A 22994-nucleotide genomic window follows, 5' to 3' on the forward strand; every position below is an offset into this window, starting at 1 on the left:
GATCATAATTCAACCCGTCACTAATGACTCTCTAGATGACCCATCATTAGTGAGTTGACTATTAGTGATATATCACACTTTGATCTGTCACTTATAGCTAACTGGCTAAAGATGAATTATCACTTATAACTAATAATAGAGGATGAATTATAACTTAACTCTTATTTATGATTGATCTAGGATGACTCATCACCCATAACTAAGTAATAAGTGAGGTTAACAACTACACTCGTTACTATTACTATATGTGATGGATTTCACTAATTTCGTGTCTCTTGTCTGTTTTCAAAATATATGAATTTCATATGAAACGGTTCAAGTTCGTTAGGATTTCGCCGAATCTGGCTTGAAGGGTCTAGTTCTGTGGTCCACCAAGATGATAACTACTAGGATGGATCTTCCGTTCAGTCATCTGATGCAGATGGACACTGCAGCTAATAAGCAGCACATATTCTAGTGACATGTCGCTACGAAGACTAAATTCTTTAGTGAGCTCTCAATTATTAATCACCTCTCCGTGATAATGCAGGGAGCTACCATCTTGATTGCTTCGTTGGACATCCACTTTCCTTGGAGGAATACGAGATGCCCACCTCATGTTAATGCAGGGAGCAGAAGAGACACAGGAGATCACAAGGACGCCACCTGCTCGATCCGTTTCGCGGGACCTCATCCCCTGCGTCCTCTACGGTGTCGGAGGGAGCGGGGGACCCGATTCTTTGACGGTGGAATGTATATTAGCTACTAGTTTACCTATTACCTAGTAGGGTTTTTCTACGGTGGATTCGTCTATGCAGTGATAATACTGAGTGGTGGATTCAGGATTTTTAGTAGGTAGGTAAGATTATGAGAGAGTAAATCAGTGAGGTTTAGTGAGTGACTAGGTGTGCTCATACGTGTTGTTATAGGTTGATGGAAGTATGCGGAAGTGAAGATAGACCGATAGTGAATGTTTAATAGAAAACTAATGTTGTGAGTTTTAGATCTAATTAGCTGTGTACTACACAGATACCTAATATATACTATGTATAATCAATTTTTTCTTAAAAAAATTGTATACGCACCAAAGTAGATCCGCCGTGGGAGTCTTTTGCTCCCTCCAGGCCTTCACAGGTGGCAGCCGCGGCTCGGTCTTCGGCGTGCTCTCCGGAGAAGCGCGTGTGAGGTCCTGTCTTCCGCATCCCTTGTGTTCCAAGGTTGCGGCCCTGTTGGGGTGGATTTTTGCTTGGCTGGGTTGCCGATTCTCCGATCGGTATCGCCGGCTATTGTTTCTGGTTCGCCGGTTCGGTTCAGGCCGACGACAGTGCCGGATTTGAGACCTATCAGGGCAACGAAGGTGACGGCCGATGTTTGTTCAACGGGCCTTATGCGGCTTTGCCATTCTTGGCTCGGGTCGTTGTCTCTTGCAGCAAAACAAGGATCGGGGACCCTTCCTGGACACCTACCCAGGTGCTGGTATCTCTGACTACGCTTGGGAACTCTTTCATGTAATTTTGGTCTTTGTAAGAATCTCACGCAAGTCAGAGGATTTTAGCACAATTAGAAGGCTTTTTTAGTAACGGGGTTCAAGCCCCGGCCGGCCGGCTCCTCCATAGAGCCATTACCAACTAACCTTAATATAATCTAGTCCTTCCAGCCTCTTTTTCTCAAAAAGGAAGAAAGAAAGGAGAGAACAAGATATCGAACAGCGCAGCGGGAGTGGTTGGCATCCGAGAAAAGCGCGACCCACATGTCCGCAGCCGGATTGATTGATTGTCCAGCTCCTGCCCTTTCGTCACACCAAAAATTCCAGAGCTTCGGACTCAGCCTATTCTACTAGTCGACTACTCTCTCCATCATAAATAATCGTCGTTTTGATTTTTCATAGTTTAATAAACATACAATTTTGATCATGGTTTTCTATTAAAATATAATTATAATATTTAATAAAAATATAATATTACAAAAATATTTTTAAGATAAATCTACAGATGTGCTTTTTGTTTTTCCAATCTAAATATTTTAAAATTATTGACGGTTAAATTTTCAAAAAATCAATAAAATTTTAATCAAAATAACAAGTATTTATGAGTACGTTGCTATAGTTGATTAGGGTGAAGCACTTTAGGCCTTCTCCAGCGGAGTCGGCATTCGGCCCACGGGCTGTATCCACGTCAGATACGGGACGTCACACGCCCGCAAACGACGTCCAGCAGAGTCGGCTTCGGGGTGAACAGCGATACGGCTCGCGTTCGGGGCCGGCAAAGTTGCGGGGAGGATGCGGCGTCCGCTTCACTGTGGGAGGCGCGAGTGGCGAGGAGGTCGTTGGTCCCGCGGAGCGGCGGAAGCGGAACTGGCAAGCGGGTGCGGAGGCGAGGCGGGAGGCGTCGGAGGGCGGCGGAAACGCGGAGGTTCCGGAGACCGGGAAGGCGACGAGTCTTCCCCGTTGGGCGACGAGTGCGGCGACGCAGATCCGGCCGGCGAGGTGCAAGGATCGCCACCTTCGGTGTGCTCGGCGGCAGTAGGAGGCCCGTGGTCATCCCGACGGCCCAGGTATGTCCTCGGCTCCCAGATCCACTGCTTAGGGTTACGCGGTGAGCGGGCGGAGGTAGGGTTCTCCGGCGGGGGTGGGGTTCTTCCGTTTGGTCGGCCACATAGGTTGGTAGGGTTTGTGTTGCTGCAGATCGACATTCGCAGGGGATCGCCATGTGCAGAAATGTTTAGGCACCCGATCCCCTTTGGTACGAACCCCTAATTGCGTGCAAATGTGGCCGGCACCGACCGGATTGATGACGAAATCTTAGGGTTTCTGTGTGCGCATGTAGGATCATCTCCACACTAGCAAAATTCCCTGTTCTTGGTCTATTTTGGTGGTGACAGACCTGTTCTTGGTGACTGTAATGTGCTAGATTTGTGCCTTTCTGTGTCGAATGCAGTGCGAAATAGGTTATAATTGATGAACTTTGGACACCCTTGTTTGTGCCTGGAGATGATGCTACTATGAAACATTGTTATGTGTTTTGGTTGCAGCAAATTCTGTGACAATAGCTTCGGAAAGTCATGAGCTATTGAAAAAGTTTACTTGGGAATGTGATTTTGTGCACTACACCATTGTTGTCTAGCTGGGAAAGGTAGGAACAACAGCGCATGTAGGATCATCTCCACACTAGCAAAATGACCAGTTCTTGGTCCATTTTGGTGGTGACAAAAAGTTCTTGGTGACTGTAGTGTGCTTGATTTGTGCCTTTCTGTATCGAATGCAGTGGGAATTAGGTTGTAATTGATGAACTTTGGACACCCTTGTTTGTGCCTGGAGATGATGCTAGTATGAAACATTGCTATGTGTTTTGGTTGCAGCAAATTCTGTGACAATAGCTTCGGAAAGTCATGAACTATTGAAAAAGTTTACTTGGGAATGTATCTTTGTTGCACTACAGCATTGTTGTCTAGCTGGGAAAGGTAGGAACAGCAGGCAGTGTTTTAGCAAAGTTGAACCTCAATGCATAGGCTCATGTAGGGTATTTTTAGCACACTATCTTGGAGTTAACAAAATGTGTAACACTATGCAGTGAGGCTTCGGATCCTTTGATTGGTGTAGGGCTGGGATGAGTAGGAAGTGTAGGGGATAATGGGAATGGCAATGAGGGCTGGCAATGGTACATCTTTGGCCATCTGGGTAGGAGTAGGAGGTGAACATTACAGCTAGTTGTATGGAAATAATGTTTTTTGTAGTGCAAGAATCACTGCTGTCTGGACACTAGAGTAGGATATGATCTGTTGCAGTAATGACATATGTTGTGTAGGGTACATATGTTGTGTATGGTACGTATGTGCAGTAAAGAGTACACCTGCATTGATTGAGTCCCTGCATAGGGCACAAATTAGCACATGTTCCTTTAGTCATTCTGAACCCGTGGTTGTAGATGGACCGCGCAGCGCTTGTCGCTCTTGTGTCGAAGATGCAGGACCATGTGGAGGAGTCGGCGGCCGCTTTGAAGAAACTGGCCATTGACAACTTGAGTCCAGAAAGCACCCCGGCTGCCGTGGACCTCAACATGGCACTACTGCATGTGGAAAACATAGCGGAGGACTTGGAACAGCTTGTGTTCCAAGTTGAAGACTGTATGCGGGACGTTGGCGTCGACAACCATGGTCTTGACACCGACATTTCAAGCGCAGCAGTGTTAGAGGAAGGGGCTGCATCACAAGACAACGACGAGTATGATGTCATTCAGTCTGACTGGAGCACCGATGAGCTCCTGTGTTCCGAAGATTCAATGTCCATCGAATCCGATAGGTCATGGAGGCTGTAGTTGGGAACAATCCCTATTATGTTGTATGCAATGTATGCACTGAAGGTAGCCTGTAGTTCCCGTTGGTTAATGGATGACATTGGTAGTGTCGGTCTTGTCCTCTAGTTGTCCTCCTTAAGTCGGTATGTTGCCGTGGTAGTATGTCTAGATGTATGAGACATTTCGACAACCTGGGTGACCGAATGCTATATCTTTTCGTGAACTTTTTGTGATGACTGATAGCAGGGACTTATGGTCCAGAATTGAAACATTACATGTGGCCCATTCATTGCTTATTGTCTTGTACTGAACGATTACATACTTCCTACATGTACTGCTTAATGTCTTGTGGTCAGGGACGAAATGGAGTACGCTGGATTCCTTCGCGGGGAAATGGAGAACATGCCGTGGGATGATGTGTTGCCGCTCACCGAAGATGCCATCATCGGCACCCAGACTCCTTCCGCGCAGGTGCAGGACAATGAGGCACCCGTAGAGGCGGCAGCAGGTGGTGGCCGTGGCTGCAGTTATAAGTTGGAGGAGGACCTTCTCCTGGTTGCGGCCTGGTTGAACGTGAGCCTAGATCCCGTGGTTGGGAGCAACCAGAGCTTAGGTGCATTCTGGCACAGGATCGAGAGTTACTACAACGAGAGCAAGACATTTACATCAACTCGGAATAAGAAATCGCTGCAGGGGAGATGGACATTCATCAACACGACGGTCCAGAAGTTCTGCGGCCACTACGCAAGAGCCCTGCGCACTAAGAAGAGTGGAACGACCGAGGCGGAGACGGTATGTATCTTTGCTGCAGCCTTACAGGACTGTACATACACGGTACTGTCTTAAATCATGTTCAAGCATATGGCCTGCATGCACGGTCCTCTCTTCATTTCATTGAACTTGATCGGCAAATACGTTGAAGTACCATACTGCCTCGGCATTTTGCAGGTCGTTGAAGCATGTAAGATGTTTCAAGCCGTGGAGCATAAGGAGTTCACCTTGCTATCATGTTGGAGGGAGTTGCGCAATCATCCGAAGTGGCAAGCGGAGTCGGCGCGCAAAAAATAGAAAACCGCACCTTCCGGAAGTCCCTGTTCGACACAACACGGAGGGTCCTCAGCGGGGATGAACATACCTGAGAAGGTCGGCGCACATCCTTCCACCTACAGCCCTCGTGCGAAGAGGCCTCCAGGGCGCACGCAACCGAAAGACGGGGCACGGGGTATGTCTTCCTCAAGTTCTGCTTCAGCGCCCATGACAGATCTTGTTGATCGCCAACTCGCAATGAAAGAGATGATTGAGAAGGAAAGGGCTAAGAGGTTCGCAGAGTTGATGGAAGTTGAGCGCAAGAAGCTCCGCCTTGAGGAACAGCGTATGCAAATGCAGAAGGAGAAGGAGGAGCGGGACATAATGAACATGGATATTTCACATATGGATGAGGACCAGCAAGCATACTACAAGAGTCTTCGGCAGAGCATCATTGCAGCTCGTCGCGCCTCTTCTGGGCCTTCTGCATAAAATTCGAGTGCTTGCTGTAATACCAAACCTGATATGTGTAGTGTTATGCACTTTACAGCTGTTTGTGTATGTTTTTTGTCACGTACTCTTATTCATTTTCCTGGAATTTGAGACTTCATATGATGTCCTGTTTACTGCAATCCCGCTTGGTGCCATAATTTTAATTGATCCACTTGGTGCAACATCCACTGTCATGTTTGATCATTTTTTTCGGTTCAATGGTACAAACTGCCATACTCCAACACAAGGTACATAGTACTTAAATTTCGTAGTACTGAAATTACAACTGATAGTGCATACTACTGAAATTTGATACTCCAAACAAAGTACTACTGAAATTTGATACTCCAAACAAAGTACTACTGAAATTACATGCCCATAGTTCATACTACTGAAATTACATCCCCATAGTTCGAAATGACATAGCAAATTCGACATACTTTCGAAGAAAAACCCCACTACCAAAGGACAACGTGGACCTCATTTTATTTAGTTCACTACATTTACGTTTGGACTACTCTCCGCCATGGAGCTGCCATAGATGCTCCACAAGATCTTCACGAAGCTGGTGATGACCCTGCCTGCTAGTTATCATCCCATACCTATGCGTAAAGGTTTCAACAGCGGGTATCGGGGTGTGCAACGGCTCCACAGGGTCACCTGAACCGTCGTAGACGTGTTCAGCATCATCATCACCTCTCTCATTTTCCACTATCATGTTGTGCATGATAATGCAGGCGGTCATGATGTCATGGAGGGTTTCCTGATCCCATATCCTTGTAGCCCCCCTGACTATAGGAAAATGAGACTGCAGCACACCGAAGGCGCGTTCGACATCCTTCCGTACCGCCGCCTGCTGAACGACGAAGTGTTGCCGCTTCAGCCCAAGCGGACAAGATATGGGCTTCACGAATGTGGCCCATTCCGGATAGATTCCATCTGCAAGGTAGTACCCCATGCTGTAGTGGTGTCCATTTATTGAGTATTGTACCTGTGGTGCCACACCAGCGGCAAGGTTGTCGAGCAGATGCGAGCGGTGCAGAACGTTGATGTCGTTCAGGGAACCCGGCATTCCAAAGAAGGCATGCCAAATCCACAGGTCCTGCGACGCCACCGCCTCTAGTATGATCGTAGGAGAGTTGACGTGGCCGGTGAAAGAACCCGACCAGACTGTCGGACAGTTCTTCCACCTCCAATGCATACAATCGATGCTTCCCAGCATCCCCGGGAACCCTCTTCGCTCGTTTGTAGCAATCAAACGAGCGGTGTCCTCCTCGTTCGGAGAACGGAGGTACTCATCGCCAAACACCTCGACGACGGCCCGAACAAACCGCCTCATGCTCTCAATGATGGTGGACTCTCCGAGTCGGAGGCACTCATCCAGCGAATCCGTAGGAGCATCGTATGCTAGCATACGAAACGCCGCAGTGACTTTTTGCAACGCGGACAGTCCGAGCTCTCCTGCCGCGTTCCTCCTCTGTAGGAACCACGGGTCACGGTCCTCAACTGCCTCCACGATTCTGAGGTACAGACCACGTTTCATCCTGAACCTGCACAAACATGAACAATAAGACGCCACGCACATACATGTGTTCATAATACTACGTGACGAGACTTTCTATTCACACTTGTACCTGCGCCGGAATATGTAATCGGGGTACACAGGGGGATCGGCGAAGTAGTCATTGAACAACCTTTGGTGCCCTTCTAGGCGATTCCGCTGGATACTGCGACGTCCGGGCACTGAACCGCCCCAAGCTCCGCGCTGTGTTGCCGACGACTCATGGATCGCGGCCATAGTCGCAACGAACAAATTATCTTCCTCATCGGAAGAGTCATTGCCGAAACACAACTCTCTAATGGTGTCGTTCCAGGCTTCGTGAGGATCCATTTTTCGCTTTCTTGCAAGGTCTCACTACCTCATCCCCTTATATATAGGCCACGGGTATTCCTTCCCTAACAAGCCACCGCACGAGCCTTCCGCAGCAAGACTGGAGGCATCCTTCGTATCCTTCCATGGCACATCAATCCCTTCCACTACAAGCCACTACTCATTGGTCTTCCGCAGCAAGATTGGTGGCCCTGCTTATTGTCCACGCTAGACACAAGTAGAAGGCGCAAAATACTATCGTTGCAAATATTCATTTCTATCTCCGGTCACAGCAGGGGCCGCCAAACACTTTGTCTACACGCTCATCTCTCAACTGCCATATGTACTGCGCAAAAAATAATTCAATTCAGATTACCTCAGTTCTATAACACTAATTTGTACCATGCTACATGTCCAAATGAAATTGGTACGGTGGCGGTTATGGCGGTTGGGACAAAATGAATTTAATATAGGGGAGAGAAGATAGCGGACGACATATAGAGTAACTGCTGGAGATGGCTGGAATGAGGGAGGCTGTAATAGTGATACATGATGCTGTAATAGTATTTTAGAGGATGAAAATTTAGGGTAGCTGCTGGAGATGGCCTTAGGAGTTTCTAGCGTGTACATAGCTACCGACACAGAAGACAGACGTGACATGTTACCCTTGCCTGCTCCCGTCTCCTTCTCCCTTCTAACTGGCACGTTTCTATTGGCTCTAGTTTCTTCAGTGGCCCCGCACAAAGGAAATCTCATCTCACGCGTAACGTCGTCGACGTTTTCCATTTCTCTTTTCCTCCCGTAGGCGTTTCCCATCTGCCATCTCTTTCTCACCGAGCAGTAACGGCAAAATGCGAAGGGATGAGGACGGTCAGCCTAGCTTGCAACGCGCGATTTCGCGACACGGCGGCCGGGGCCCGCAGCTCTGTTTACGGCGGCTGTTTACGGCGGCGAGCCAGTGGAGTCGCCAGCGCAAGGGCAACGCCGTCAAGGCCGCAGCGATTAACTAAGGGAAGGGGTTTGTCATCGACGTGGCCTTCTCGAGCGACGCGAGCCTCAGTTATCCGGCTGACGCGCGAGTTGGACGACGGGAAGCCAAGGCCACAGTCACGCGTGCCGTGGAGTTACGGATGGCATAGCGAACATTTGAGACTTCCGACGACGAAGGCACTCGACGGCCGACGACACATTAACGTTGTCACAAGCGTCGTCCTCCTCTCGGACGGCCAGAAAAACCGCACTACGAGTGTTTCATGCACACCGGCACCAGCCCAGCCCCTGCCATCAGTCCGACCACAATGTCCTTGTGGCACGGTATTTCATTCGCACTAGGGTATTTCTATGGTTAAAGATAAATACTATTTTTAGTTGAGAGAACATGTTTTTTAAAATTAATATAGTTCTTGTCAGTCCTATTGTTCACAATTTTTTATATCTCACTGATGAGAGATGTGCTAATATTACAAACAAATACTAGTTTTTCATATCTCTTCTTCAAAAGCTAATACTCACTCTCATCTCTCCTCTATGAATTATGAAAAATCATGAACATTAAAAAAATATACTCTTTAAGCTACGAGATAACAACTATCTTTAACTATTGAATATGTTCTTAACAAAATCTCTTTGTGTGGACCACAGAAGAAACCAGAGGAAATAGAAACATGCCGGCTAGTAGGGAGCAGGAGACGGGAGCATAGCGGAGAAGATGACAAAAATTCAAAATTAGATAATATACGCGATCGTATTTGTCGAAATAGATAATATATTATCGTATTTACAATTTTAGTATCTGTATTCGGTACCTCATTTACTGAAAACTGACTTTCGATATAACGTACGTCGAAAAAACATGAGCCCAACCATATCCGGCACATGAGAGGCCGAATATGGCCGGGTCCGGCTGTCACGTCCCGCTTTTGTCATGTCACCATCGCTTCAGTGTTTGCTTTCTACGCAAATGGTTAACATGCATGCATGTTGCTTCCTTTTTTGCGCGTCAGTGCATCGTTTTGTTGTTGTTAGTGCTTTTGGTGTGTCGTGTTGCTTGCAGCCCGCTATAAAATGAGGAGTGAGGAGGTGAGGAGCAGCAGTGCAATGCTAGGCGAGGAGCAGCATCGTGAGGAGAGGAGGAGGAACAGATTATGTAGACAATTAATATAGATTAGTAATAATAGTAACAAGAGTAAGTAGATTATTTAAGCTGATCAATTAGATTTGATAAATTATATTAAGTTGATAAATTAGAGTCGGCGGTGCACCATAGTTATGAAGGTGATTTCAGATCCGGCGGGAGGTGATTCGAAGATGACTGTCACAGTGATCGTAGAAACCAGTATGGGAGAATCTGACGTGGATACATACTTGAGATATGATCGATCTGAAAAAATAGAAGAAGACCCCTACTTGACACGTCAACTGTCGAAGATTTATTCATAACAATGTATCTATAATTAGACTATGGTACCTTCGAGATCAAGCATCAAGCACAAAACAAGACACACGACATAGACAGGTTTAGACCCCCGACTAGAGTAATCATATGGAGGTTGATGTATATGTATTCTCTCGAGTACAAACAAGAAGTAGATCAGATCTAAAATAAACTAGAGTTAAAATCGTCGAATATTTAATACGCTCTTGTTGCTTGCGTCGAGTTGAGTTGTGTTTAATTGATCTAGGTCGTCGTAGTTGTGGGGTTTGTAGAAGCTCTAGTTCCACTTTCAAGGGTTTGGGCTCCCGCCTTATATATGCTTTGACATTGCTTTGAATCCTGTCATAATCGATGAGTAGTCTTCTGTCTTATCGATCAAGACAAGACAATCGAGTACAGCTTGGATACTAGTTATGCTTAAGCTAGTTAATCTGATCGAGATCTTCCTAATGTGAGTTTTCGTGATCGCCGATTATACCGGGTTATGCAAATTCGGGTCTATGATATCCAGAGTCACTAAAGATATGAACTAGATATTCAATCCATATACTATGTACTCTTACGTGTATATACTCTATAGTTAGGTATTTGATAGTTTTGATTTACTTCTATTCGAAGTCTAGGTAAATTACTTTCAACCGGGAAAGCAACACTCATCATGAACTTGAATGCCACTTTTTTACTCAGATTTTGGTTTATTAGCCTTTGGGAATATTTTTGAGAGAAATCGCGAGCGGAGGAGGTAGAGAGCGACGGGGATCTGCAGCAGGCTGCCCGGCATCCCAATGACCGCCACCGCGACCGCGTACCTAAAGAAGGATCAATCACGCACGCATGCGGCACTGGAAAAATAGGTGGCTGGCCGATCGGTATACGGAGCGAGCGGCACGCGGCGGCCACCCACGCCGTCCGCGACACGGCCATCCTATTCCTGCTCTCCTCTCACTCGTGCGCGCGCAGTCTGGACGAACGCGACAGTCATGTGGGTGTTTTTGTAGTTCGAGGGACAAAGAGTAAAGACACAGAGTTGGGGTCTCGCTGATTGGTTTTGCTTTGCTCCCTTGGGTCGCTCCATCTGTCACGGAAAGAGCGGCCTATGACGATCGAGCAATTTGCTTGTTTGCTTGCTTCCACCGGCCGGCGCTGCCGACGCGGCGGGCACGGCAAGGAGAGCGAAAACGTTTTCAGTGAATTTTCGCCACAGTTTGGTAACTTCGGTCCCATTCGAACAATGCAAAAAACCACTTTGGATGAAAAATCCGGTTTTATTTGAATTACGAACCTCGAAAATCCCTATCTTTTCTTTTATGATCTGTAATACAATATGTAGGTCTCAACCCCTTGGAAGCTCGACTTGGAGGTTCAATTTCAACGAAACTCAAAAAAGGGAGTCAGGACCGGCGAGACGAACGCTCCAAAAATCTCGAGACAACTTGGAGGGCTGATGTGGGTTTTACGAAGGAAAAAGAAGGCGTGGTCGGCAGGATTCGAACCTGCGCGGGCAGAGCCCACATGATTTCTAGTCATGCCCGATAACCACTCCGGCACGACCACTTGCGTAGTTATTTGGTTCATTATTCAGATAAACTATCCATATAGAGAACAGCGCGCACGAATACAAAATCATCGCTCCTTACAGTGTCGTCGTCGTCGTCGCTCGTTACGGACTTACAATCGATCTGTGCTCATGGTTGAAATCCCTTGAATTCTACGGGGTGCAGTAAGATGCACTGAGCTCATCCAGCCAGCTTAATTTCCGCGCGAAAATGAAAAATCAACGGTTCTTCTGCCGTGCTAGCTTCACCACCGGCTTGTGCCATCCATCGAAACATTACTACTACTTCAGATTATCCAAAATTACTTCCTATGCATCCACTGTAAAAATAATTACTATTCAAACTTGCAGACGTTGCAGTAACTGGCTACTCTCCTCTCGTTGCGGTAGTAATCAATCAACTTGTCTGAATCAGATGAGTGGGTACCCTTTGGATTTCTCCGGTTGTTTTCTTTCCTGTTAGGATTGAACTGCATGCTTTTTTAAAAAAATTTGAGGGAAGGATTGATAAGCAAGCATACTACACTGTGTCGGATAGGATCCGTACTGAATTGTGAGTTAATTTTTTTGAGAGAGCACCTACAGCCCACACCCTACTCTCTACACGCACTCACACACGTGCGCGTCCCCTACAAATCAGGGATAGATTAAAGGGCTCTAACTTTTAGTACACGAGAAACATATAGTATCACTAAACACGTACGTGTATATATATCCATAATCTGACAGAAATGTAATCCTAGACGGCAGGTGAGCACCAGCGTGGAGCGGGCTCGGTGCCAATTGTGAATTCAATCCATGCTGATGCTGGATGTTGGGCTGGCTTCGGCTGCGGCCTCGCCGACTGCAACAAGGTCATGGTGGGCTCATGGCCCAGATGGAGCCCGAATTCCCAAGGGTGCGAGTCCACTTCTTGGGTTGGGATCCGGCCCACCGTTCCTCCGCAATATTCATTCCCATTGGCGCGTGCACCGAAGCGGGTCGGTTTGACAGCCTCCGCCCGCCCGCCGCAGCCGACCGCCCCGGCCTCGCCGCCACTACCCGCTTCCTCTCCACCCCACGCCCGCCGCGGCGCCTCCGGCATCTCGACTCCGTGAGGCGGGCGACCCCCCTTGTCCTCATTGTGGTCGGTATGCCTCCGCTCCCTCCCCTTCTGCTGTGCTCTCTGCTCGCCCGGGTGGGTTGGACGCCGCAATGGGGGTTCGGAGTCGCCGAGGAGAGGTGCACCGGTGTCGCACTCGATATGGTTTATTGTTTTTTTTTGGTTGGCTAGGTTGTGCTAGAGGCTGCCGAACGCTGGCGCTAGGCTGCCTTTGCGTGTGCAATGCGAGTCCAGGGGTCGAAGTAATCAAGTAGAAGACTAGCGGCAAATCTCCCTTAGGCAATGGGTGTAGTTATGGGCATTAGTCACTACTAATTTAGGCTATGAACTTACAAATTCTCGACATCTATGATGGTTTAAGAGTATATACTCGCAATCTATGGTGGTTTTGATGGGGTATTCAGTGTAAGTAACACCTTCCGGGGGTCACATTTGCTATTTCATATTCGTCAAGAGATATGATCGTGCTTCTCAGTTTGCCTAGTTTCGTTTTGAGCAGGCCAATATGTTGTATTTTATATGTGTATTCAGTATAGTAGCTTTCTGCATATGGCATCACATGATCAACGCCATATCTACTAGGTGTCTATGTTACGGTTTATACAGGATGAATAGCTGTTAAGACACTATGGCTCTGTAATTCTACACTTCTGTACCGTTTCGTTTTTAATAAAATGGAGCCAGGGCTGGGAGCCTGTGTTTCTAGAAAAAAAGATTGCACTGTGACTCACTGTCTATGTTATAGTAAGTGATGATAACTCATGATGTCATTTCAACTCACTTGACAAAGTATCCTAGTGATGAACTTATAGTGATTTTACTCTTGCTTCACATAAAACAGGCTTCCTTGCAGCCAACAAATCTGAGCTAGCATGATGAACAGATATCATTTCTATTATTTTCTATCTAGTAATCCACATGATTTAAAAATGCACAGGCGCGGCAAATATTTGATCCAAACTCGATGAATTTGAAGAGAAAAGTCATTAGATCTGTGCTTTCCAACGTGTTTATAAGGTCAACATTGTTTATGCTACCTTCTATTTTTCTAGTTCTTGAACTTTATATGGCGACTCTATTGCACTGTGGCACTATTTCCCTGCTGAACAACTGTTACTGCCCAGTGCTCAGGGCCTATTTAGATAGAAGGGGTTAGGATCCAAATCCTAAGGAATTAGTTCAAATTTGAACTAGATCTTTAAAATTTCTAGAGCAACCCTTGTTATCCAAATGCCCCTCCTAAGGAGTAAAAGGTTCAAGTGTACGTTTGTATTGCATTATAGATTTGGTAGAGGTCAATCTTTTGGAGCTTCAGGCATTCCCTTTCCCTTACCAGCCATCTTTCGTATCCATTTGAAATTCCTGGAACGGCTGTTTTCACTTTGGATCCTTTCCATTTCGTTTCCAAATACTTGTAGTTTCTCAGTATAATTCTTTCTTCCAGAAAGCAACTGTTGCTCCTTCCTAGAAACCTTTTAGAGTTGCACATAGCACAAACCAAGGGTTAAATTTAGCCACTTACCCCTTCAAGTGCTTCAAGGTTGTGCAACTCCTAATGAAAGGATGAAGCACAGAAGCACTGATCATATAACTTTTTGAATGGTGAGAGTGTTTTAGTGGAATTCGGCAAAAGTTTTGTAGTTATTGAATATTGATATCACGTCATGGCCTTATTAATTTCTCTGCTGTATTGTCTTGTATCATAATTACTTTTATTGTGCTACATTTACTATCTCAATTTAAGTTCTACTAACAAACTACTTATCATTTGTTGATGATGACAAAAACGTTTTCTCCTAATTTTATTTGTCACACAGATTAAATAAGATTCTAATTGTCTTGTCATCTGACCTGCATTTAACTTCTGTAAATGGTGAACAAGTTAGGTTGTAATGATTGATTTTGTTCTTTTAGAAGAGCTGTTATTTATGAGGAAAAGATTTGAAGCTTTCACAATTGTATCTTGACCTGCTGATAATCAATTTGTTGTGCTTAAAGCATGCGAACACATGCAAGTTGAGGGCAGGTAAGAAACAAATCATTCTGACCTTATATTTCTTATAGCCATTTATTTTCTGCAATATGCATTTCCAAGGTCAACATGAATAATGCTGCACTGAGAATGGAATTTTTTGCACCCACTTAGATAGATATAACTTGGTACTGCGTTAATATTGATTATTGAGCTTGAGCAACTACTACAAAATGTGTTGATTTCTGCATTATGTAATAGCTCATAGCTCACATACTAGAATGTAGGCTGCGGACTTTCTTAAAATTAAGCTGCTAAGACAATATTTTTTCTGGCATTTAGGTAGATCCTCCCTTTCACTCCCTCCTGTGTCATATTTTGGCCTTTCTAAGAAATGTATTAGTTGCTTCCAAAGAATAACTGATATCAATTTGGAATCCAATCTCTCTCTAAGTTTGCAAAGCAACCTTATAGTTGGCAGCCCCTCTTAGTTTAGAAGACATCTTCTTCAGTCACCATGTACTTTTCAAGTACTAAACATCCATGCACAATTAATGCTCAATTAATGCTCAATTAATTAAGGTAAGGGCTTCAAAATGATAATTGGTACCTTTGAGCCAACTACTCTAGTAATTTAAGAAAGAACGCTGAATTATATCGACCAGCCAAGGCGATGTTTACTACTAAGATGTTTGTAATGTCACCATCCGACAGGTACCGAGCCTCATACTTCAGAAATATAGCTAGTATGTGTTTCAAGCAGCAAGGAAGCTGTGCCTTTCATGCCTCCGATTGCAGATCAGCTGATGCAGATGCAGATCCTGCTTGATGCTGTGTAGTTGATTCATATGATATTATATATTGCCACATAGTGAAACCACTGCAGTCAGTATTCTTGATTTATATGCTTCTCGCATGCAACTTGTAATTATGGGTTTCCTAAAATTATATAACTTAGCTGACAGAAACATATTTAAATGTCAACTTCATATGAGTATTATGCATCAGATTGCAATGGTTTGCTCTACCTTTAGTTTTTCTGAAGGATGCAGCAGTTGAAGTCTTCAGTCAGAACCCTGAAGTGGTTGTGAGATTTATCACAACTCACACTGGAGAAGTGATTTCTTTTAAAAAAAGAAACAATGGCCTTGGGAAGTCTAGGTATTATTTACTTATTTTCATTATCTTTGCTGAACAGATGTTTGAACTGTTATATTTGTCTGCGAAAAAACAAAATAACAAGGGACAAAAAAAAAACTTTCAGTGTCTTTGTTGAAAAGTCCCGGCATTTTATGTTCAAGCATTGCTATGATATGTCCAAGAGTTAGCATGAAGGCTCAAATGTAAGCCAAGCTGATCTCTTACTCTTTAGCTTGCAAACTGCTTAGTTATATTTCTGCTGGCACGCCTTTCGTCCTGTTCTAGAGTAGAGTTTTACGTCAATCCCGGTGAACAATTTTTATGTTTCTTTTGTATACAGTCAGAGTGGAGTACGTTTATACTTATCGTTTCCTTTCTTTTAATGGTTTGTCATTATTTCTCAGATACCACAGGTAACGGTTGCCACAGACTACATGATCTAATGGCTGCCACAAACAACATGATCTCCATAGACAACAACATGATTGCTCAGATGCTACAGGTACGAAATATTCTGTACAAAAAGCATTAGCTAAGCACTTTTGTTTTGAACCTTCTGTTCTTAAACTTACCCTGCTTAAATCTACATTCTGCAGGCATTAGCCAAAGATTAGTTGCTCACACACAAGGAAGGGAGAGAGGGAGGGAGGGAGAGAGGAGGGGGGGAGGGGGAGGGAGGGAGGGGGAGAGCTGTGTGATGAATGTTTGCCCTGTTCCACTGCACGTGCTTTACCCACAATGTTCCCTGGTTATCTTTCTTGAAAGAATACAAATAAAATAAATAGAATCACATGCCAAGTCCGGCAAGGTAATATTACAATACCATTGATGGAGGAAGTGGTCGTGTAATGGCTTTATTTTATAATATGTTGACTTACTTTGTCAGAGGTGTATGTGTTTGCCTATATGTGATTCTTCCACCCATCGACTCATATGTGCTGCAACATGTTTCAGATTTCAACTGATTCCATCTTTAATCTCTCATGAATGTCAAGCTTGATTTGCTGTAGGCAATAGTAACATGGGTCATAGATAAAGAGTTACTTGCTGAATGAATATGTTCTGAAGTAAAGTAATGTAGGAAGTCAACCTTTAAAAATTAATCTGAGCTCAGTAGTGCTCTTGTAGTGACATTAGTTTATTCTCTAGACTTCTTGTATGTTCTATGCTTTGGATGCAAGCTTTTCATTTGCATCTTTCACCAGAAGTTTATGTTTGAGCCAATTTGTTCTCATGAACTGTAGATTGTAAAAATTATTCATTACTGTGTTTGGTAATATACATTTCAAAATGCTAGTAACTTTGTTTCTTCTAATCTTGTGGAATGCTTTAGCAGGTACCCTATGTCTGAGTTGTTTGTAGGGCAAATGCTGTCAAGCTCCTTAAATGTAAAATACTCCTTTTCTTTGAGGCATAGTATGCAAATTTGTACAAAGTTATCGGGTTCAGTTGCTTATATTTTATTTTATCTACACTATATACTAACTAAATAGTTGAAGAGTGGTTCAAGAAACAAATAACAAGCATGATATAATTTAAATGAACTCACTAAATATCTGATCAGCAGAATTTTAATATAATTCTTAAGTATATTTGAATTGCTGTTTTACAGTTTTTCTGGCATGACCTCATGAAATAATTCAAGATAATAAGCTAAGCAATGGTAGATGGTGCAACTAACATAGTTCATCTAAGCCAGAAATGAACTTTGATTTATAAGAACTTAAATTGAATTTGTTTGGCATAAGTAGACACATTTAAGAACATTTTTGTCTTATCTTGAGTCTTTGTTTGTTTGATTATATTTACAATCAGCAATATCATGTTCGAAGCAAAAAATCAGGAATGATAGGGTCGTCAGAAGATTGAGAGCTTAGTTACTCATCTAGAGTATCAGCATTTTGAAGTGGGTTAACCATAGATCATGAACACAACTTGATTTTTTTTTTCAGTTGTCTAGCATCTACGCAACATTATTCTTTTTCTTTTCAGCTTTAGTAGTAAAGAAATGAATGGTTGGGAAGTCATGGAGCAATTTACTATTCAAGCAACATGCGGCAAGATCAGTTGGTATCTATTGCATGTCAATTCCGTTAGTTGCGATGCAAGTATTCTGTACTAGTGACATTGTGTTTTGTTTTATAATTATCATGCATAGATAATAATTGATGGGGAGAATGCCACTTCAATTCCTGCAACGAACACGCAAATTACGGTAGCATGTCATGTCATGTGCTTCTTAATTTCAAAGCAATAATTTTGTTAATGAAGGATAGATATGTACAGATCACCTCAGTCGTCACATCTTACAAGCTATCAAGTGCCATGATAGAAATGTAATGCGTATTCATTTTGTATTCTTTGACGTCATTCATTCTATACGTGTAGCTATACTGGTTTTGCATGATTAAAAATGGTGACTGTACAGCTCAAATATAAGTGGTACTGTTATTGTCATTTGCCGTCAGCTAACAGATCCTTTCTTCTGACATCTAGATATGACTGAAGTTGGCAATACCTACACGTAAAGTAGCTAACAATTCCCCTAAAAAAAGCTAACTATTGAAACTTGCAATGTCAAGGTTTCACACAACATAAAAAAGTGGTGCTAGCTAGCTCTTCTGGGTTCTGTTCATTTTCCGTAGAAAAGTTTGGAGTAGTTTCATTTGGTATTCCCTGATTCAGTTCGATCTGTATGGCATTTAGCTAGTTATATGTAGGAGCACTATATATTGTACTACTATGTTATGGAGACTACGTCTATACTGTTTCTGTGATCTGGACTCACAATATATATCTGAATGTCAGACATAGCAGCAGTTAAGTTCCAGAGATGGAACAAGGTATTTTCTTTATGTGCAATCATTGTCTGACAACCCACATTGAACATTCAGATAAGGTAATTTGTGAGCCTCTAGTATAATTACAGATGTTTTAGTTGTTTCTTCTTCATGCATATGATATGCGGTTCTCCTGCATGTTCCTGAAAAAGGTTCCCTTCAATAGAGAATTCCATGGTATCGTTACTTTTTGATTGGTGGAGGACTGCCACCAGTGCTTTGCTGACTTAGATTTTGAAGAAGATAGTTGATGCAAGTAAGCTTCCAACAGGTCTGAGGTATGTGTCTGCTGAATGCATCTTTTTTTCATTGATTGATTAGACCCTTATGCAAAAGCATCTTATGCATACCAACTTGCACAAACTCTAGTTCTTTTCTGCGATTGCTTTTTTAAATGGACCTAACAGAAACCCAACAGGAGCTTGTGAAATGGCATAAAAGAATCTTGTTTATGTGCATATCCTGTGAGTTTGTGAAGGTTGCACAATGCGGTGTTTGACAGCTCTTTTGTATCATAGCATATAAAATGGAGCTTACCAAGTTAACAATGTAAAAGTGTTGAATGCCACAACACTAATTTTGAGTTTGCTTTGAATCTAGGTCATGAACTCTGCCTCATTCCATTAATAGAGAGAAGAGAATACCAAACACCAACCGAAAGGGGAAGATACCTCAACGAAGCTGAAAACTTTGCTCTGGTATTTTTGTTTAAACAGCGGAATATTGGTGTCAAAGTACAAACTCAGAGGTAGTGGTTAACAGAGTGAGCCCTGATCAGAAAGTGTTTGAATTTCTGTTGATTGAAGGACATGCACCCTTGAATTGGTGAAAAATCTAGTTCTGGTATGTTTATCCCAAATTCTGAAGTTCTCAATCTATTAGGCCTACAATTTGGACCACACTTTTTTCAGTAACAGTTACATATACAACCCTAACACTTCGAAATATAAGGATGGTTTGCCACCAAGAATTCAGGCATTCTTTTGTCTGTAGATTCTTTGAATCCAATTCGACATTTAAATTTATGTGCAATGTATCTCCCTTCTCTAATTTACTGTAGTTGAAAAGATAAAAATAAATGAAAATCTACTTTTTGAGAGAGATCGATATGTGATAACAGACATTGTTGTAAATTTTGATCCTATGTTTCATTGAATAGAAGATATTCTATGAGCATACAGTTGCTGCCTCAACCCCAACACGCAATCTAGGAGGGAATATGGCATATGGTTGAATCAAAGTCCGACCAACATGGCTCTATTACAATTTTTAAACTACAGTTTGTTGTGGAACTTTTGTGCTGCATTGTACTGTCTGATGTTTCCATGATCTCCTTGTCTTTCAGCCTTGTGTAGTTAGGAATGGGCTTTCCTCAGAAAGAGTGTTATGATATGATGTATTGGTATGGTACAGGAATACATATTGAAACCTTGAGTATAGTTTCTAACCCATTCATCAACTCTTCAGCTTGTCCAGATCCAGCCTTCTGAAATTACCCTTCAAACATGGAAAACAAAACTATTTCTTGAATATAGATACAAAAGAAGTATAACTTAGTAATCAAGTTTCTTGTAATAATTGGTTGAACAAAAAGTAAACGCAGCGAAACATATAAAAACTGTAAAAGTATTCCTTTTGCATGAGATATCAATTTCATAGTATGAATGCAGAAGGTTTCTAGCACACAATGATGTGTTGCGAAAACCAGCCATACAATAATCTGTAGTCGATTTTTTCTACTCTTGCTTGGTTTATGTTTGAATAATTCTTTTTGGACTTAAAACTAAGTGCAGTTTTGTGACATATACAGCAGACGTTTCCTAAACAATGCCACAGACCAATACAACTTTATTTGTTGTTGTGTTTATTTACTATAAAATGTCAACAAATCCATCGAATAAGAAGTGTTTACTTTTTTGAAAAAGTTCTATTCCAGCGTTCAGTGTTGAATTCTGTTGATACTTCTGTCTACAATCTCTAAAGGAAGCTTCTCATTCACAAGCCATAGATGATAGATCGGTTTGACTTTTGTTTCCAGGAACATTCAGAATAAGTTAACACACAATGTGCATTTCGATGTCGTATTTCTCTCTTGATGAATTATGTTGCATTCACCAGGGAGGAAAAATCAAAATATATTTCTCATGTCATCCTTTCAATTGAGTTTAACTGTGCCCTCAACCAAACTGTCTTGTTTGTCTTACCTGTTAGGAGATCTTCGGTGAGAGTGAAAGGGTGGGCCTCATTTCACTCACTTTTTTGTCCTATTAATTTCAAATATGTAGGTTGTTAAGAGCTAATTCGTCCTTTAATTTATACCCTAGGGACTAGGCCTTGCAAATCAATCATTTGTTGTATTATATAGGCAAAATATATTGTCTAACAATATTTTACACATACTACTGGTTCTAATAGTCAAAGAAATCTGTTGCTGAATTTTACTTGACGGTTTGGTTATTCAGCAAGGTGTGCAAGATCAATTGGACGTATCTCTCTTTGGTTAGGGATGGCATCAATTCGTGGTGATTGGAGCTCATCTGCTTACGTACTAAATGATTGATCTAGGAATAGTCAAAACTGCTGCAACATGCAGAATCAGAATTGCAGGATCTCGGGTTGGCCCAAGTCACTACTGGAGATTCATTTCCAATGTAATCCTCATTCATTCATGCATGCCTTTAAAATCAGTGAGGTTTATCACTTATATACAGTGAATGAGTGTCTGCTAGGTTAATCTCATGTTATCTGGAGTTCTAACTTCTAAGTTTCAAGGTGTGCTTGCTAATCCAGATGGCGGACATCATTTAACGTGCACATTTTTCATAGCAATTTTGACTTTATATTTCCCCAATCATCTAACTGGAGCTGCCTTAGAATTATTGACGTGTGGAACTCACAAAATTATACTTACTACATAGCATAGGGGGTTTCTTGTCCAGACTCCAGACACTAGACTCCAGTTTCTCGCATCATGCCTCATGGGCAACTTTATTTGTAAAGTATCCTGTGCCTATCAGCTCAGATTTTGACATTTAGACATTACCGTGTCTTACCACGTTCATCTCATTGCTGTCATGTGATAAATTTATTAGGTATTTCTCCCTTGTTTCTTAATTCTAAGTGCATTATTTTTTTATTCTAAGTTATTTTTCTGTGACAGTCTTGCCATTTTTAAGGGTGGGATTCTCAAAAAAAAAATTTCGATAGAGCATCTTCTATATTAAAAATACTGTGTCATTGTTTGTACAGTTTAATGACAATTAAAAAACTAGACAATGCAAGCATATGCGGCTTTCAACCATGCCATTTCTTTCCAAGGAAAATTAGCCCTAATAATTGTTCCTTTCCTTTTCTATTTCCTTTTCTTTCAAGAAAAATTCATCAGTTGACATGGTTCTTTGCAGCTTATTAGAAATGTTAAATGTTAATAATGTTTCAGACATGTTTTAGATATCAAGGCCCCTATGACTAGAAAAGAACAAAGGCTTTCTAGCTACCTAATTGTAGTAAAATGATAAAAGAACCTGCTATGTCTGTGAGAGATGCAAATATAGTAATAATAAAACCTGGAGAGATCATGTTGCTGCATTTACATTTTCTCTTATTTTGAAGAGCCATATTGAAATGCATTTACATGCTCACCTAATTGGCTAAACCAGAGAGACTTTCTATGGTACAACTCATATCTAGAAAGTCCACTTGGGAAATGCTCTTCGCAAATGGCCTAAACATTCTTCGTTAAAAGAATCTTAAACTAATTAAAAAGTTAATGGAGCATAAAACGTTAGTTCCAACTAATATTAGCTCAAGCTAAAAAAGTCTATTTTACTACACCGAACAATTCACTTTGTCCGCTTGACCCCCTTAACAAAATTTTGGCTTATTTTACTCCAAACTATTTAGATTGGATCGATCCACCCCCTAATAAAATGTCTTTTTTGTTTCTCCCTGTACAAGTTGAGTTTTAAATTAAATTTTTGTGCAGTGACAGATGACATTATATGTCCTATGTTTAAAAAATATTGAAATAATTATTCGTGGTTATTTTTCATGAATTTTCATATCTCAACGGTAAAACTAGTATCAGATGCTTCCAACCTTTGAAAATAATCACGAAAAATTTGATATATTTTTGTAAAATAGGGTATGATGCTAGATATGACCCCACAAAATTTGAACCTAAAACACAATTTGTACGAGGAGAAACAGAAAAGGCAAAATTTATTAGGGGGCAAATTAGACCAATTTAAATAGTTCACGGGAGTTAAATAAGTTGAAATTTTGTACGGGGG

General features: G+C 42.3%; 1 protein-coding gene, 1 long non-coding RNA gene and 1 other non-coding gene across 3 annotated transcripts; 1 reads left to right on the forward strand and 2 right to left on the reverse strand.

Moving 5' to 3' along the window:
* Nucleotides 1-6373: 6373 nt before the first annotated feature.
* Nucleotides 6374-7587, reverse strand: LOC133923022 (uncharacterized). The gene is made up of 3 exons (XM_062368497.1): nt 7424-7587; nt 6781-7339; nt 6374-6391 (listed from the first exon to the last, which is right to left on the reverse strand). The coding sequence occupies exons 1-3, from the start codon at nt 7585-7587 to the stop codon at nt 6374-6376; spliced, it is 741 nt and encodes a 246-aa protein (XP_062224481.1).
* A 3978-nt stretch (nt 7588-11565) lies between these two features.
* Nucleotides 11566-11647, reverse strand: TRNAS-AGA (transfer RNA serine (anticodon AGA)). Its single transcript has one exon. It is a non-coding gene; the product is annotated as a tRNA-Ser (tRNA).
* A 2957-nt stretch (nt 11648-14604) lies between these two features.
* On the forward strand, nt 14605-16481 carry LOC133921926 (uncharacterized). The gene is made up of 3 exons (XR_009910352.1): nt 14605-15883; nt 16267-16364; nt 16459-16481. It is a non-coding gene; the product is annotated as an uncharacterized LOC133921926 (long non-coding RNA).
* Nucleotides 16482-22994: the final 6513 nt, after the last annotated feature.

This window comes from Phragmites australis, chromosome 6 (assembly GCF_958298935.1).
Source record: "Phragmites australis chromosome 6, lpPhrAust1.1, whole genome shotgun sequence".
NCBI classification, from domain to species: domain Eukaryota; kingdom Viridiplantae; phylum Streptophyta; class Magnoliopsida; order Poales; family Poaceae; genus Phragmites; species Phragmites australis.